This window comes from Acomys minous (assembly GCF_964271855.1).
Source record: "Acomys minous genome assembly, chromosome: 13".
Taxonomy (NCBI): domain Eukaryota; kingdom Metazoa; phylum Chordata; class Mammalia; order Rodentia; family Muridae; genus Acomys; species Acomys minous.
Window position 1 is genome coordinate 80174531 of NC_140495.1, and position 14629 is coordinate 80189159.

The 14629-nt window shown below is 44.1% G+C and overlaps 1 protein-coding gene across 22 annotated transcripts in view; it reads left to right on the top strand.

The window, feature by feature from the left end:
* The window catches only part of DST (dystonin), a 405299-nt gene that overhangs the window by 216819 nt on the left and 173851 nt on the right, over positions 1-14629 (top strand). For all 22 annotated transcript variants that reach the window (XM_084754651.1, XM_084754634.1, XM_084754655.1 and 19 more), the window contains one exon: positions 4595-4761. In XM_084754651.1, the coding sequence (XP_084610777.1) occupies positions 4595-4761 (167 nt within the window). The remainder of the gene's footprint in view (positions 1-4594; positions 4762-14629) is intronic.

Sequence of the window (14629 nt, forward strand, 5' to 3'; positions counted from 1 at the left end):
GCCCTATCAAGCTTGGGAGTTTTTTGTTTGTTTGTTTGTTTGTTTTTGTTTTTGTTTTTATTTTGTGTTTTTGCTTCTCGACTTGATACTGGCTGTCATCGAGGGGCCTCAGCGTTGGCTCCCTTCGGAGCACTTGTGTGCAGAGGTCGCTTTTCTGCTTTTACTGGAAAGTGACATTGATTACAGTCAATTTCCCACGATGGCAAGGCCTGCAAAGATTGAAGTGACAGCATGCAGTGTTTCCTCCTTACTCGTGGCTCTTCCTTTCTCCCTACCTTTGCACCTTCTCATTTAGTAGGCATCGAATGAATACCTGATGGGGCTTCATTGGGCAGAATACGGAGAGAATGTTCTAAGGGTAGAAGTTACTTACAAACCTAGAGAGAGCACGTCGTGCATATAGCCAGATGCATTCATTTCTTCAGCAGGGAATGGGGAGGAATACTACTTGATTCTAGAAATATCTGCAGAGGCTAGCTGTGGCTGCAGAATAAAGAATAAGCTAGGCACAGGGGAGCACACCTTTAATCCCAGCATTTTGGAGACAGAGGCAGAAAGATCTCTGTGAGTTCGAGACCAGCCTGGCTTAGTGCATTCTTTATTCTGAAGCCACAGCTCCACAACAACAACAACAACAACAAAACCAAATAAGCAAACAAAATGAATAACCTACAGTGCTAGTGCCGGCAGGGCAAGCCTCGGTGCAGATAGTTACTGGCTAATCTGTAGGCTCTTAAAACTGTACATCATGGAGAAGGAAGCCATGGAGACTGTGGGGATGGCAGCTGCTACTGGACACACTGCTGCGCCAGCCTTACTCTGTGAGGAACAGATGACATTTCCTCACTCATTCTGAGAGGTTGGGATTTATCCTGTTCACCCATGTGTGACCAGCAAGCTGCCCACAATGGTTGCGATACTTCTGTGTTAATGTGCCTAATGGGTTAAAACTTCCCTGTGTGAGTGGAACGAGTTACATCTTCTAGAAATAATGAACTTAAGCAGAATCTGTGATTGACTTCTGAATCATCACAGTTGAAACAGGAAAGAGACAGCAGTGTGGAGAATTTGCTTAGTTGAGAAGTTAAGGAACATTTTCTTATGCTAACGGCTGCTGTTATTAGTGAATAAGGAGGTCTTTTTGTGTGTTTGGTTTTTTGAGACAAGGTTTCTCTGTGTAGCCCTGGCTGCCCTGAGACTCACTCTGTAGACCAGGCTGGCCTGGAACTTGCCAAGATCCCCCTGCCTCTGCCTCCCTAGTGCTGAGATGGAAGGCGTGCACCACTGCACCTAGTATAGTGAATAAAAAGCTATAACGACATCCCAAGACTTGACAGCTCCTACCCTCAGGTTTCTGTCAATAGGGAAATTCCTCCTGAACAAAGTTTTAGTTGAAAGTGATGTTGGAGCTTACTTGGGCTTTTGACATTACGTTTGCTCAGGCTGAAGAGCCAGCTCCCTCACCACGAAAAGAAAACCAATTATACACTCGCTCTGTTTGAAGGGACAGCCCTGTGTGCTTATCTGCGCACAGGGACCGCCTTACCTCCCACACCTCCCCATGTGAGACTCTGAAGCACGTGATATGGCTGAAGTGATCTCTGAGAAAGGCCCTGTGGTAGTACTGAGTTGAAGAGACGATGCAGTTGTTCATTGTTCATTGAGTGAGGGTTACTTAAGCTTGGGGATCAGAGGTGAGGGCAAATCAGTGAAAATGGGCGGAGAGGTTGAAGATGCATTGTGGATGGCAGTTTTTTTATGTGGGGCAACTGGGCCAGTGACGGGGTTGTTCATGAGCTAGGAGTGCAGGCACGAGTGTGTGGAGGGCATAGAAAAACTCAGTTTCAAGCACACTGAATTTAAAGGTTGTGATGCGCTTCACAGTGCCTATGAGTCTCGTCTTTTAAGAGTAGGGACAGAACTCAGTGGGAGAGTGCATGCTGGAAGTTACTATCGGAGGTAGACAAGCATGACTTGTTCCAAGCTCATACCAAGGATGCTGAATTTGAGTAAAAAGAGAAGACCAAACTCTCCACGTTAAGTGGAGATGAGGATTGGGCTTATAGACATCCACTCAAGAGCGTAACAGGTGTGGGTACATCATGTTTGAGTACTAGAAGGGAAGCATCCTGTCAGGTGAAAAGTGAGGTCTCTGTACCCATTGGTGCATTGGTTTGAAAATATACCCACAGGCCTAGAGGGCTTTCCTGAAGTCCACTTATGATAGTGGGGGACACCTGACACCCAGTCAACAGTGAGGAGCAATGCGAGGTGTGTTGTTCATCACGGGATGCAGTTCCTGGCAAGTCTAGAGTTGTGGGAGGAAGATTGGGAGAAGTGAAGTAAGTGCATGCACACAGAGAGAGAGAGAGAGAGAGAGAGAGAGAGAGAGAGAGCGAGAGAGAGAGCGCGCAGGTGGACAGCTCAAATGATCAAGAATAGCCAGAGAAGAGTGGAAAATGAGCTGGTGTGTTAGTCCTTGAAGTAAAGCACGGTTCATGACATAATTAAATGTGTATTTCTTGGGGTTTTAGAAGTACTGTGTATGTGTGTATACTGTGTGTGTATGTCTGAACTAGAATGTGTGTGACTGGCAGTCTAGGATTCATCTGCTGAAAATTATTTAAACCTGTTTCCTCTTCTGTATGTATCCCAGACCTGTTAGCTCATCTTCAACATCTCTCAGGTAGAATAGCACTCACACCTTTTACATGGGCACCTTTTTGTTGAAATCTACTGACTCTCTTAATTAATGGGTAATTACTTTTGTAACTGGCCTGGCCCAGAATGTTCTAGAATCAAGTAGGACCAGCAGAAACAGTCCTCTATACATTGAGAACTGGGACAAATATGAAATGCAGGTTTGATTCTCCCTTTGTAAAAGGAATAACAACACATATAAAAATACATTCAACATGTATTTGCTGTGTGCCATGTGTTAATAAGTCACACTACCGCTAAGTAACACATCTGGCCTATGCTGAGCATGTGTTTGCTGTGTGCGAGGTGGTAGGGTCACGGTAACTTGGAATTTTCCTACACACTGTAAGAACTCTCACTATGTTACAAGGAAAGGAACAGGCTTAAGCAGCTACATGACTTGAGTGCATAATCATGGGGAAGCAAATTTGTGTGGGCTGTGCCACCAAGTCATCCGGCATAATTACACCCCAACATCCTCGGAAGCAATTAGGCGGCAAACAGTGGTAACTTGGTAATTGTTCTCTGCGTGGAAAAACGAAAACAAAATGCTTCCGTATGTTATATGATACATCCACGCACAAGGTTCTTCCCCGTGCTGTGGAGGTTACCACAAATTCCTAGGGAAGATGATTAAAATGGAGACAGTGCTCCACTTTCAGATCCTAGGCATTTTTGAGTCCAGTGTCTTCACCTAAGTTGTTTTAAGAGACCTCATTAGCAAAGAATGTAGAAACCTTCACTGCTACTAAGTTTTGGTGTAATACAGAAACAGATTAGCACCGCCACCCCTAGCATGCAGATTCACCTACAGGACAGCTTCTGTTCCATTTCCATGAGGGTCACCACAGCATGTTGTGTCACGTGGCTCATGGTGTACCCACTAAGTAAACTGTATGACATAGTTACCATAAATTGTGTATGTATATATGTGTGAACATATATTGTGTGTGTACGTGTGTATGTGTATATGTGTGTGTATATATATAGATAGATACATGCTTTTACAATATATTATGTTGACTAAAATGAACCACTAGAAAGATACTGTTTTTGGGTTAAAAGAATGGGTAAATTCTCAGGGTCAGATAACAGCACATGTGTAGTTGTCTAAATAACAGCACATGTGTAGTTGTCTAAATAACAGCACATGTGTAGTTGTCTGAATAACAGCACATGTGTAGTTGTCTGAATAACAGCACGTGTGTAGTTGTCTAGCATGTGCGGCTAAACAGGGGAGGCTTGTGGAAGTAAATGCATTAAACAGAAGTTCAATAATTTACTACAAGTACAAGGATGAAAGCTAAAGCTGCACCTTGTGTATTTGTGCTGTGTTAGCATGCTGTTACCTGCATGAAGACTTGTGTGAGTTTTGTTGTACTTGTTTTAATTACAATACCAAGTCATTGTGCTCCTGTAGTTTGGAGTGGCCTCGGTCTGTCTACCTTTCAGGGTTTGTTGTTGTTGTTGTTATTGTTTATTTGTTTATCTCATTAAGATTATAAAATTAGCCTTTAATCCCAGCACTTGGGAAGCAGAGGCAGGCAAATCTCTGTGAGTTTGAGGCCAGCCTGGTCTACAGAGTGAGTCCAGGACAGCCAAGGCTACACAGAGAAACACTGTCTCGAAAAAGCAAAAAAAAAAAAAAAAAAACCAACAGAAAAAGATTGTGTGTTTTACATTAAGAAATTCATTGGATGCTTTTAACTCGGACACAGATAAATCAAGGCCTGTTTGAAATTCAATTTTCCTCTGTAAAAAGGGTAATATCTATTTAGTAATATATTTAGCATACAAACGAGATAAGGGAAAATAAGATGTAAGTACTTGGTGCACAGTAGATTTTTCTCGCTCAGCTTCCTTTCTAATGGTTTAATGGTTCTGTTCTATTTAGATATCTGACATCCATGTAACTGGAGAGTCAGAGGACATGTCTGCGAAAGAAAGGTTGCTACTGTGGACACAGCAGGCAACAGAAGGCTATGCTGGCGTGCGGTGTGAGAACTTCACTTCCTGCTGGAGAGATGGGAAACTATTTAATGCCATCATTCACAAATACAGGTATTGACTTGGGTTTTCCCCTCACGTAAATACAAGTCATTTGTTCATTTCTAACATTTTAAATAGTGTGCGACTGTTGAAGAAGTGGTGCATGTGCATAGCAGAGAGAGGTTCAGACCAAATAAAGACAGCACCGGCCACTGCTGAGTTAGTACTCTAAACTGTAATAATACATGTGCACACACACATGCACACAGTCACTCACCTGCACCGAGACACACATGCATACACATGAGCACACACGTACATAGAGAAAGACATGCGCACAGACAGACAGACAGACAGACAGACACACACACACACACACACACACACAGAGAGAGAGAGAGAGAGAGAGAGAGAGAGAGAGAGAGAGAGAGAGAGAAACAGACACAGAAAGAAACATATAACCAGACAGCAAACAACAGAGCTGTCTTATGTCTGAATTATTTTTACAACTTAGCAGAAATTAAGCTCTGATGCTTACAAGTAGAGCTCTTTCTCTGAAACTTTTTAGATAGTATAGAAACATTGTTAGAGGCTAGCCTTTCTAAAATCACGTGCTTATAAAATATCTGTATTGGCCGTGGTGTCTCGTACTCATGTTAGCACACAGGGAGCTAAGATAAGAGGCTCACAAACTGGAATGCAGCCTGGTTTCCATAGCGAGAGTTGTCTCTAAATAAATAGGTAGATAGATGGCTAGATGATAGATAAATATGTTTTCTTTAACCTCCCCCCCTCCCTGAGAACCACCTCTTTAATACATACTAAGGATTACATGAACAAACTGCATATATACGTATATTTTTCCTAAGTAATTAAATAAGCTATTACATCAGATATCTTAAAGTTTTCAGGAGAAATTAAAGTCACTGTCGTTGCTTTTGGCAAGATATGGGCTCTCTTTTAAAAATATATATTTTATTTTATGTGTATGCCTGTTTACTTGTGCACCACTAACATGCCTGGAGTCCTTGGAGGTCAGAAGAGCAGGGTTGTAAACTGCTGGCTGGGGAAAAAGCCCTCTGGAAGACTTAAGCCTGCTCATAGCCACTGAGCCGTCTCTCTCTGTAGCCCAGAAATTGGAATTGTAGTTTTTCCCTTCGCTAGAATTCCTGCTAAAACTGAAAATACCAACTCTAAATGCTTGTAAGGTCTCTGTTGCTGGAGCTCTGTTACAGTGTCCTGTGTCCCACAGCCGGTTTCATTCACTAAAAGCCTGAGTCTAAAGACATATAAAGCCTTTGGGCCTTTCTTAAGAAAAAAAAAAAAAAAGACTTCTTTTCCTCCAATGTGGATAAGAGTTAAACAGAAAGGCTTGGCTTGCACACATTTCTTACTTCTTAATATCTTACTTTACCTGAGAAACAAGAGACAAAAGTCATAAACAAGGAAAGTACCACCGTAAGTGAGTTTTGGGTATTAACAGCCGTAAAAATTTAGGAGCAGTGTTTCATTTTATAGATTATTTCACTTAACCATTCCCATACAATTTTAACGTATTTAGATTTGTTGTGAGGTTTTATCTTTTGTATTTATTTAGGTAAGACGCTTTGCTACTTATTAGATTTCATTGGCTTCGGTAATAAAACTTAATCTGAGCTAGCACATGGGCCTTGTGCTAAGCAAATGGATACCTGCTGGAGGACTTTCAGAGATGGCACTGGCTGCAGTGTGTGGGGTAGATGGCTGCAGTGTGTGGGGTAGATGGCTGCAGTGTGTGGGGTAGATGCTGCAGTGTGTGGGGTAGATGGATACAGTGTGTGGGATAGATGGCTGCAGTGTATGGGGTAGATGCTGCAGTGTGTGGGGTAGATGGCTGCAGTGTGTGGGGTAGATGCTGCAGTGTGTGGGGTAGATGCTGCAGTGTGTGGGGTAGATGCTGCAGTGTGTGGGGTAGATGCTGCAGTGTGTGGGGTAGATGCTGCAGTGTGTGGGGTAGATGCTGCAGTGTGTGGGGTAGATGCTGCAGTGTGTGGGGTAGATGGATACAGTGTGTGGGGTAGATGGATACAGTGTGTGGGGTAGATGGATACAGTGTGTGGGGTAGATGCTGCAGTGTGTGGGGTAGATGCTGCAGTGTGTGGGGTAGATGCTGCAGTGTGTGGGGTAGATGGATACAGTGTGTGGGGTAGATGGCTGCAGTGTGTGGGGTAGATGGATACAGTGTGTGGGGTAGATGGCTGCAGTGTGTGGGGTAGATGCTGCAGTGTGTGGGGTAGATGGGTACAGTGTGTGGGGTAGATGCTGCAGTGTGTGGGGTAGATGGATACAGTGTGTGGGATAGATGGCTGCAGTGTGTGGGGTAGATGCTGCAGTGTGTGGGGTAGATGAGTACAGTGTGTGGGGTAGATGCTGCAGTGTGTGGGGTAGATGCTGCAGTGTGTGGGGTAGATGAGTACAGTGTGTGGGGTAGATGGATACAGTGTGTGGTGTAGATGGATACAGTGTGTGGGGTAGATGGATACAGTGTGTGGGGTAGATGGATACAGTGTGTGGGGTAGATGGATACAGTGTGTGGGGTAGATGGCTGCAGTGTGTGGGGTAGATGGCTGCAGTGTGTGGTGTAGATGGATACAGTGTGTGGGGTAGATGGATACAGTGTGTGGGGTAGATGAGTACAGTGTGTGGGGTAGATGGCTACAGTGTGTGGGGTAGATGGCTGCATGTGTGGGGTAGATGGATACAGTGTGTGGGGTAGATGGATACAGTGTGTGGGGTAGATGGATACAGTGTGTGGGGTAGATGCTGCAGTGTGTGGGGTAGATGGATACAGTGTGTGGGGTAGATGGCTGCAGTGTGTGGGGTAGATGGCTGCAGTGTGTAGGGTAGATGGATACAGTGAGTGGGGTAGATGCTGCAGTGTGTGGGGTAGATGGATACAGTGTGTGGGTTAGATGCTGCAGTGTGTGGGGTAGATGGCTGCAGTGTGTGGTGTAGATGGATACAGTGTGTGGGGTAGATGGATACAGTGTGTGGGGTAGATGAGTACAGTGTGTGGGGTAGATGGCTACAGTGTGTGGGGTAGATGGCTGCATGTGTGGGGTAGATGCTGCAGTGTGTGGGGTAGATGGCTACAGTGTGTGGGGTAGATGGATACAGTGTGTGGGGTAGATGGATACAGTGTGTGGGGTAGATGGATACAGTGTGTGGGGTAGATGGCTGCAGTGTGTGGGGTAGATGGCTGCAGTGTGTAGGGTAGATGGATACAGTGAGTGGGGTAGATGGCTACAGTGTGTGGGGTAGATGGCTGCATGTGTGGGGTAGATGCTGCAGTGTGTGGGATAGATGGCTACAGTGTGTGGGGTAGATGCTGCAGTGTGTGGGGTAGATGGATACAGTGTATGGGGTAGATGGATGCATGTGTGGGGTAGATGCTGCAGTGTGTGGGGTAGATGGATACAGTGTGTGGGGTAGATGGCTGCAGTGTGTGGGGTAGATGGCTGCAGTGTGTGGGGTAGATGGCTGCAGTGTGTGGGGTAGATGGCTGCAGTGTGTGGGGTAGATGGATACAGTGTGTGGGGTAGATGGCTGCAGTGTGTGGGGTAGATGGCTGCAGTGTGTGGGGTAGATGGCTGCAGTGTGTAGGGTAATGGCTGCAGTGTGTGGGGTAGATGCTGCAGTGTGTGGGGTAGATGGCTGCAGTGTGTGGGGTAGATGGCTGCAGTGTGTGGGGTAGATGGATACAGTGTGTGGGGTAGATGGCTGCAGTGTGTGGGGTAGATGGCTGCAGTGTGTGGGGTAGATGCTGCAGTGTGTGGGGTAGATGGCTGCAGTGTGTGGGGTAGATGGCTGCAGTGTGTGGGGTAGATGGCTGCAGTGTGTAGGGTAATGGCTGCAGTGTGTGGGGTAGATGCTGCAGTGTGTGGGGTAGATGGCTGCAGTGTGTGGGGTAGATGGCTGCAGTGTGTGGGGTAGATGGCTGCAGTGTGTGGGGTAGATGGATACAGTGTGTGGGGTAGATGGCTGCAGTGTGTGGGGTAGATGGCTGCAGTGTGTGGGGTAGATGGCTGCAGTGTGTGGGGTAGATGGCTGCAGTGTGTAGGGTAATGGCTGCAGTGTGTGGGGTAGATGGCTGCAGTGTGTGGGGTAGATGGATACAGTGTGTGGGGTAGATGGCTGCAGTGTGTAGGGTAATGGCTGCAGTGTGTGGGGTAGATGCTGCAGTGTGTGGGGTAGATGCTGCAGTGTGTGGGGTAGATGCTGCAGTGTGTGGGGTAGATGGATACAGCCATGTTTTGGTTACATGGCTGAGTGGCTAGAAGGCTGTAAATAATGCAGGTCAGGTTCTCACTCTAGAAAGACTAGGAGTTAAGAATGAAAATACATACCGTCTGTCATTCCAAAGCAAGCAAGCATTATTTTACCTAGTGATTTAAGACTTATATATAATATCTCCTAAGGATTTAGAAATTTTGAAGTGATATAAAAGCAGAATCACGACAGGGTTCTAAACTTTGAAATTAGCCCACAAAGCCATAGTTTCCATATGGTGTTTTCAAACCTACTTTGGTCTTGCTGTTCACTCACACATACACACAAGCTTGCGTGTTCAAAATTTTGGATTAATATAAACTGCATTGTGAAAGAACTGGTGGCATAAGTGGTTTGGGTGGCCAACCATAATTTTTATTAGTATAATTATCTAGAATATTTGAATAGAAACAGGTTTGCTAATCTAAGTAAACAGTATGTTATTAACAATTCAATATCTAGAAATTTTTGCATAGTTTAATTTTCTAATTTTTATATCCAAAGAACTATTATATCAAGTTAAATGAAGAAGAATTTTAAGTGTAATGTAGATTTTGTAAATTGTCCACTGAGGTAAAACAAAACAAAACAAAAAACTATGTTGGAAGATAAGCACTCATAACACACATCATGTAGAGATGTTCTGCCTTGGCAGAAATCTGTATTATAATAAACATAAATATATTTATTAAAAAAGTATTAAGCCCAGCAGTTGTCATGCATGCCTTTAATGCCAGCACTTGGAGAGCAGAGGCAGTTGGAGCTATGAGTTCGAGGCTAGCCTGGTCTACAGAGTGAGCCCAGGACACAGCCAGGGCTACACAGAGAGACCCTGTCTCTAAAAAAAAGAAAATCAAACCAAACAAAAAACAAAAACAAAGAAAATCTCATGAAATAGACTTCATTTTCATCAATAATTTTAAAAAATGCTTAAATGCTAGTCAATATCATATGCCTTTTAAGAACTAATGGATGTGACTGCTCTGGATTTTATTATTATGGACACAATTTCTATATGCTAGTGATTTTAAGAGATGGAAGTGACTCATGACACTTAGCAAAGATCCATGGAGACTGTTGGTGAACTTGAGAACTGGCAATGGACATACTTAACTGCCAAGCCAGGGCTTTGCTTCTTCTTATAATTTAATAAGAGACAATGTTAGTTGCTTAACTTAGGGTTAGCTATCAATGAAAATCATGTAATATGCTAAGAATAATTATATTAAAAATTGAAGCATATCAAAATACTTAGCTTAAGTAAGAGCAAAATCAGGGCTGGAGAGATGGCTCAGTGGTTAAGAGCACTGGCAGTTCTTCCAGAGGACCAGAGTTCAATTCCCAGCAACCACATGGTGGTTCACAATTACATATAATGTGATCTGACGCCCTCTTCTGGCATGCTGTACATGCAGATAGAGCACTTATATACATAAAATAAATAAAATCTTTTTTTTTAAAAAAAAGCAAGCAAAATCTTAAATTCTATAGTCACATTATCCAGGAAATATAAAGAGCCTGGCTTATGGTCCAGGTAATAACAGTGAGAAAGTAGGGAGGTATAAAGAACAAGTATTGGGTTTTGTTTAAATAGGTCAAGAATAAATTAATTTCCTCAATATAATCTTATTAAGAGATTTTGTTGCTGTTCCCAGTTCCTTCTAGGAACTTCTGTTTGTTCATTCTGTTTTCAGGGGGATTTTATTTTTCAGTTTTAGATACAGGGTTTCTCTTTGTAGACTTGTCTGTCCCTGGACTAGATTTGTGGACCAGGCTGGCTCCAACTCACATTGATCTGCCGGCCTCTGCCTCCCTGAGTGCCGGGACCAAAGGCGTGCACCACTGCACCCACCAAATTCAGTTTTCAATGGAAAGAGTTCAAATGATAAAAATGCCACATGCCTGCTCGTTTTGTTTGTTCAGTGCAAATAACTTTAATGCTCTTTGATCTATAGCAAAATCTTTTCACCGAAAACCACAAGTGAGAGGTTTTAAGCATGCCTCACTGTTAGGACGCTCAGAACTTTGTCACTCAAAAGAATAACAAGGAAGGTGATTTGATGAAGTTACATGAAAAGAGTGTCACAAAAACATTTGAAGAGTAAGCTTACTAGCAAGAGAGGATGGGCCAGAATAGCAAAGAGCCACTAGCTAGGTTGCCCCAGGCGTGTTCTCTGGACAGGATGAGAGTTAGGGTAAGGGAAAGGAATGTCCTGCTAACGTTGCTGCCCATTCCCAGAGGCGGACATCGCAGGATTGCTTTAGCCTTGCTCCCATCACAGGTGTACTCATGAGAAATAAAGGTCTGACTGTGTGCTTGATGCTCTTGCTCCTGAGCTATCTCCCGGTGGGCATTTCCCCTAGTTTCCAAACTCATGTGAAAACGCAGCTGCCTGCTCAGGAGAGGGAGTGTGAATCTGTAGACCTGAGAGAGCCTGGAGGAATGCAACAATGTGGAAAATCCCAGGATAGCAGGATTGGAAAGGTGTGGGTGTCAGGGGGAGTGCATTTCCAGGAGAGGCTATTTCTGCTTACTAGTTTCTGCCTGTCCTGCTCTTGTTTTTAATTTACCCATTCATTTATTTCAATCCCTGCATTCTTTCCATGGGCTTCTTTTAAATATACTAGCCAATTAAGATTGGAAATTTTAGGCAACAGTGTGTAAGAGCATGCCCTTTAAACTATTTCTAATTAAGGAGGACATAATTTAGTATTAATTATTTTGTTTGTAATTTGTATTTTGATTTGAAATTTATTGGGACCGCTGTGTTTCATCACATTAAAAGTTTAGCAGTGTTTTAATTGGGTAAGTGCCCCCCCCCACACACACACCAAGGCTGTGGTCAGAGTCCTCTTGTTTAATTCTATGACCTGCAGGCTGGTGAGTCACTCCCAGTTCTGGATTCAGTCATTCAGAGGCTAAACTGGATTGGACTGGTTCAGTAGTGGGAGGAGGCCCCCCCAGGGTTTGAAATGTTCTCAGAGGAAGGTGTGTTGGTTGCCTGGGTGGTTCCTTTCTGCTGTCCTAAGGCTGCAGAGCCTCGTGCATGAGGGTGTGTACACGCGTGTGCATAGACCTGGGTACTATAGGCTCTGGTTCCTATGGCCGTAAATGCTGGTGGTTACTCATACTAAAACAGACCGCAGCAACAACAGTGTTTCAGTTTATAAAGCCAGTCAGGTTGTTTGCAAAATGAACTCAGAGTGTTGGCACTCAGAACGTGGTCCCTGCTGGCTACTAACACATGTAAAGCCCTTGAAGAGCCAGTGTACTGCATGGAAGAGACTTTGTTCATGTCTGAGTAAGGACTATGGCTTAGTGGCGTACATCTGGTTGCCATTTTTATTGCATCTATTTTTACATATAATTTGGGGCATAATACAAGTTGGCAAATAAGTATCTGAGGAAATACCAGCCTTTTACACTTTGTTCCTGTTCCTGGCCCTCTTGTCCAGACCAATTCACAGCAATGCGCAGTGCGGAGCCCTGTGTTGGTAAGAGAATCAGATACTTAGGAATGTGAGGTAACCTTTGTTCCCTGGCTTCCATCTTGAGGAAGAACACTGAGGTATTTCATTGCTGTGAGGGGAGGGCGACTGTGCAGCTGCGCTCATGGAGGCTGGAGAGGCCTGGGGAGTCTACAGTGCACATTCCCAGGGTAGCCTCCTTGTCTTCCGTCTGTGCTGCCTAGCATCCTGTTCTGCAGCTGGAACGTAATTTATTTAAAATGGATGAGCAATGGATACTTTGTTGTTTCTCAGAATGTTGAATTTAACTTTGCATTTCATGCAGATATATGGAATCTGTGTAGAGTAAGGTTCCAGGTCTTCGTCATTTCCCTTCCATGGTGCTTTTGAGAAACACTTCCCGATTTCTTAATGGCATTCTGCTATGTCTGCCTAACCCTTTCTCCTGTTCTTCGTGTTACCCTTTCACTCACTGAATTATTTACATTCATTTCTTAAAGACACATCAAAGATGAAACCATAGCATATTTTTCTGTGGTTGATGGGCAAATTGTTCACCAAAATGCCAGTATATTACAAGTTGAAGGAAGAAAAGTGGGTTAGGTAGGGATCTCTTCAAAAGTTAGAACGCTGTGACTGGGGACACAGCTTGGTGGGCGGGGTGGGTAAAGGTGCTTGCTGTGAAAGCAAGGTGACCTGAGTTCAGATCCCCAGCACCCACAGAAAACCGACTCCTAGCTACAAGTGCCCAGGAGCCCCAGCATTAGATGCTGGAGATGGGTGGACCCTGGGAGAATGCTGGATTTGCTTTAGCTGAAATGGCGAGCTTCCAGCCTAGTGAGAGTCTTGGAAGAGAAGGTAGAAACGGATAGAGGAAGACTCCCAGTATCCTCTTGTGTTTCACATGTGCCTTCTTGTACACACTCACATAAACACAGATATACACACACATATATGCCCATATACACACCCAGGCACACAGACATACACAGGTATACATATCCACACATGCACACACACCAAGGTATATACACACATATTTACACACACACATTCACATCCATGCACACAGGGTGGATGGCAGCAGAGGTTGTTATGATATAACACTCGTGTGCCGAGATTTGGGCAGCCTGTGACAAGCACCGGTCCCCTTTCTCCTTGTAACAATAGAGCACTGATGGAGAGCCACAGATGGATGCTGACTCAAACATCTCTGAACTCCTTTCTTCATCCTGCTTCTCTGCAGCATCCTCTTACACCAGAGGAGCCAGAGGCGGGCCTGTGTCCTCTTCCCTGGACCCATTTACTTGTTTCAGGACCTCTTTGATTTTCTGACTTGCTTACACGGTCATATTGTCACCTTATGGTGTGCTTCCTCTGGACTCCAGTTTGGGAGGCAGATTGGAAGTGAGTCGTTTGTAAATTGAAAGTCATAATTCTTTAATGACCTTTTAATTATTACAGTTGTTAGATTTTAATCTTGAAGTGCTAAGTAAGAAAGCTTACACTAAGTAATAGTGCTTCTAATCTTCTCTCTGTGCCTTGTTAATCAAGTGGTACTTTGTAGGGTTAAAAAAGAAAGAATTTTTGAAGTAAACTTAGACACCTAGTTTTGAGAACAAGAGAAAAGTATCTTCAGACCCTGTTGATACCTGGGAGTTCCTGGCTTTGATTCTCACAATAATATGTGTGCCCAAATATGAGCATAAAAGGATGCCTACACCCTGTTACATAACCGTGTGGGGCTCTTCTGCAAGCCTGTATTTATTTGCTGGGGGACATGGGAGGAGACAGCACTACAGACCTTTTGGGGGTGGGGGCAGGGAGGGAGGGAGGTGGGGTGTTTGTTGCACCAGTAACAACAGTGAGAGAATGTCTGGACATGATTTGATCCAAGCAGTCGTCTTCAGGAATTTGTTATGGAAACTGCTGCGCTGGCACGGGAGAAGTGAGGCATAGGGAGTGCATGTTCTTACCATGTGAGCCGCTCACAGGATGATGTTATGTAACATACGCTGCTGCATGTGTCTTTGTGTAGGGTTTGTGTTGAGACTGGCCTCTGGGTAATTGGAGTGGGGTTTCTTTGTCTTTATATCAAAACCACTGCTTTACAGTTCTTCACAAACTGCTGGATGTGTTGTTTTGTCTAAGCAAAGCCTGCTCC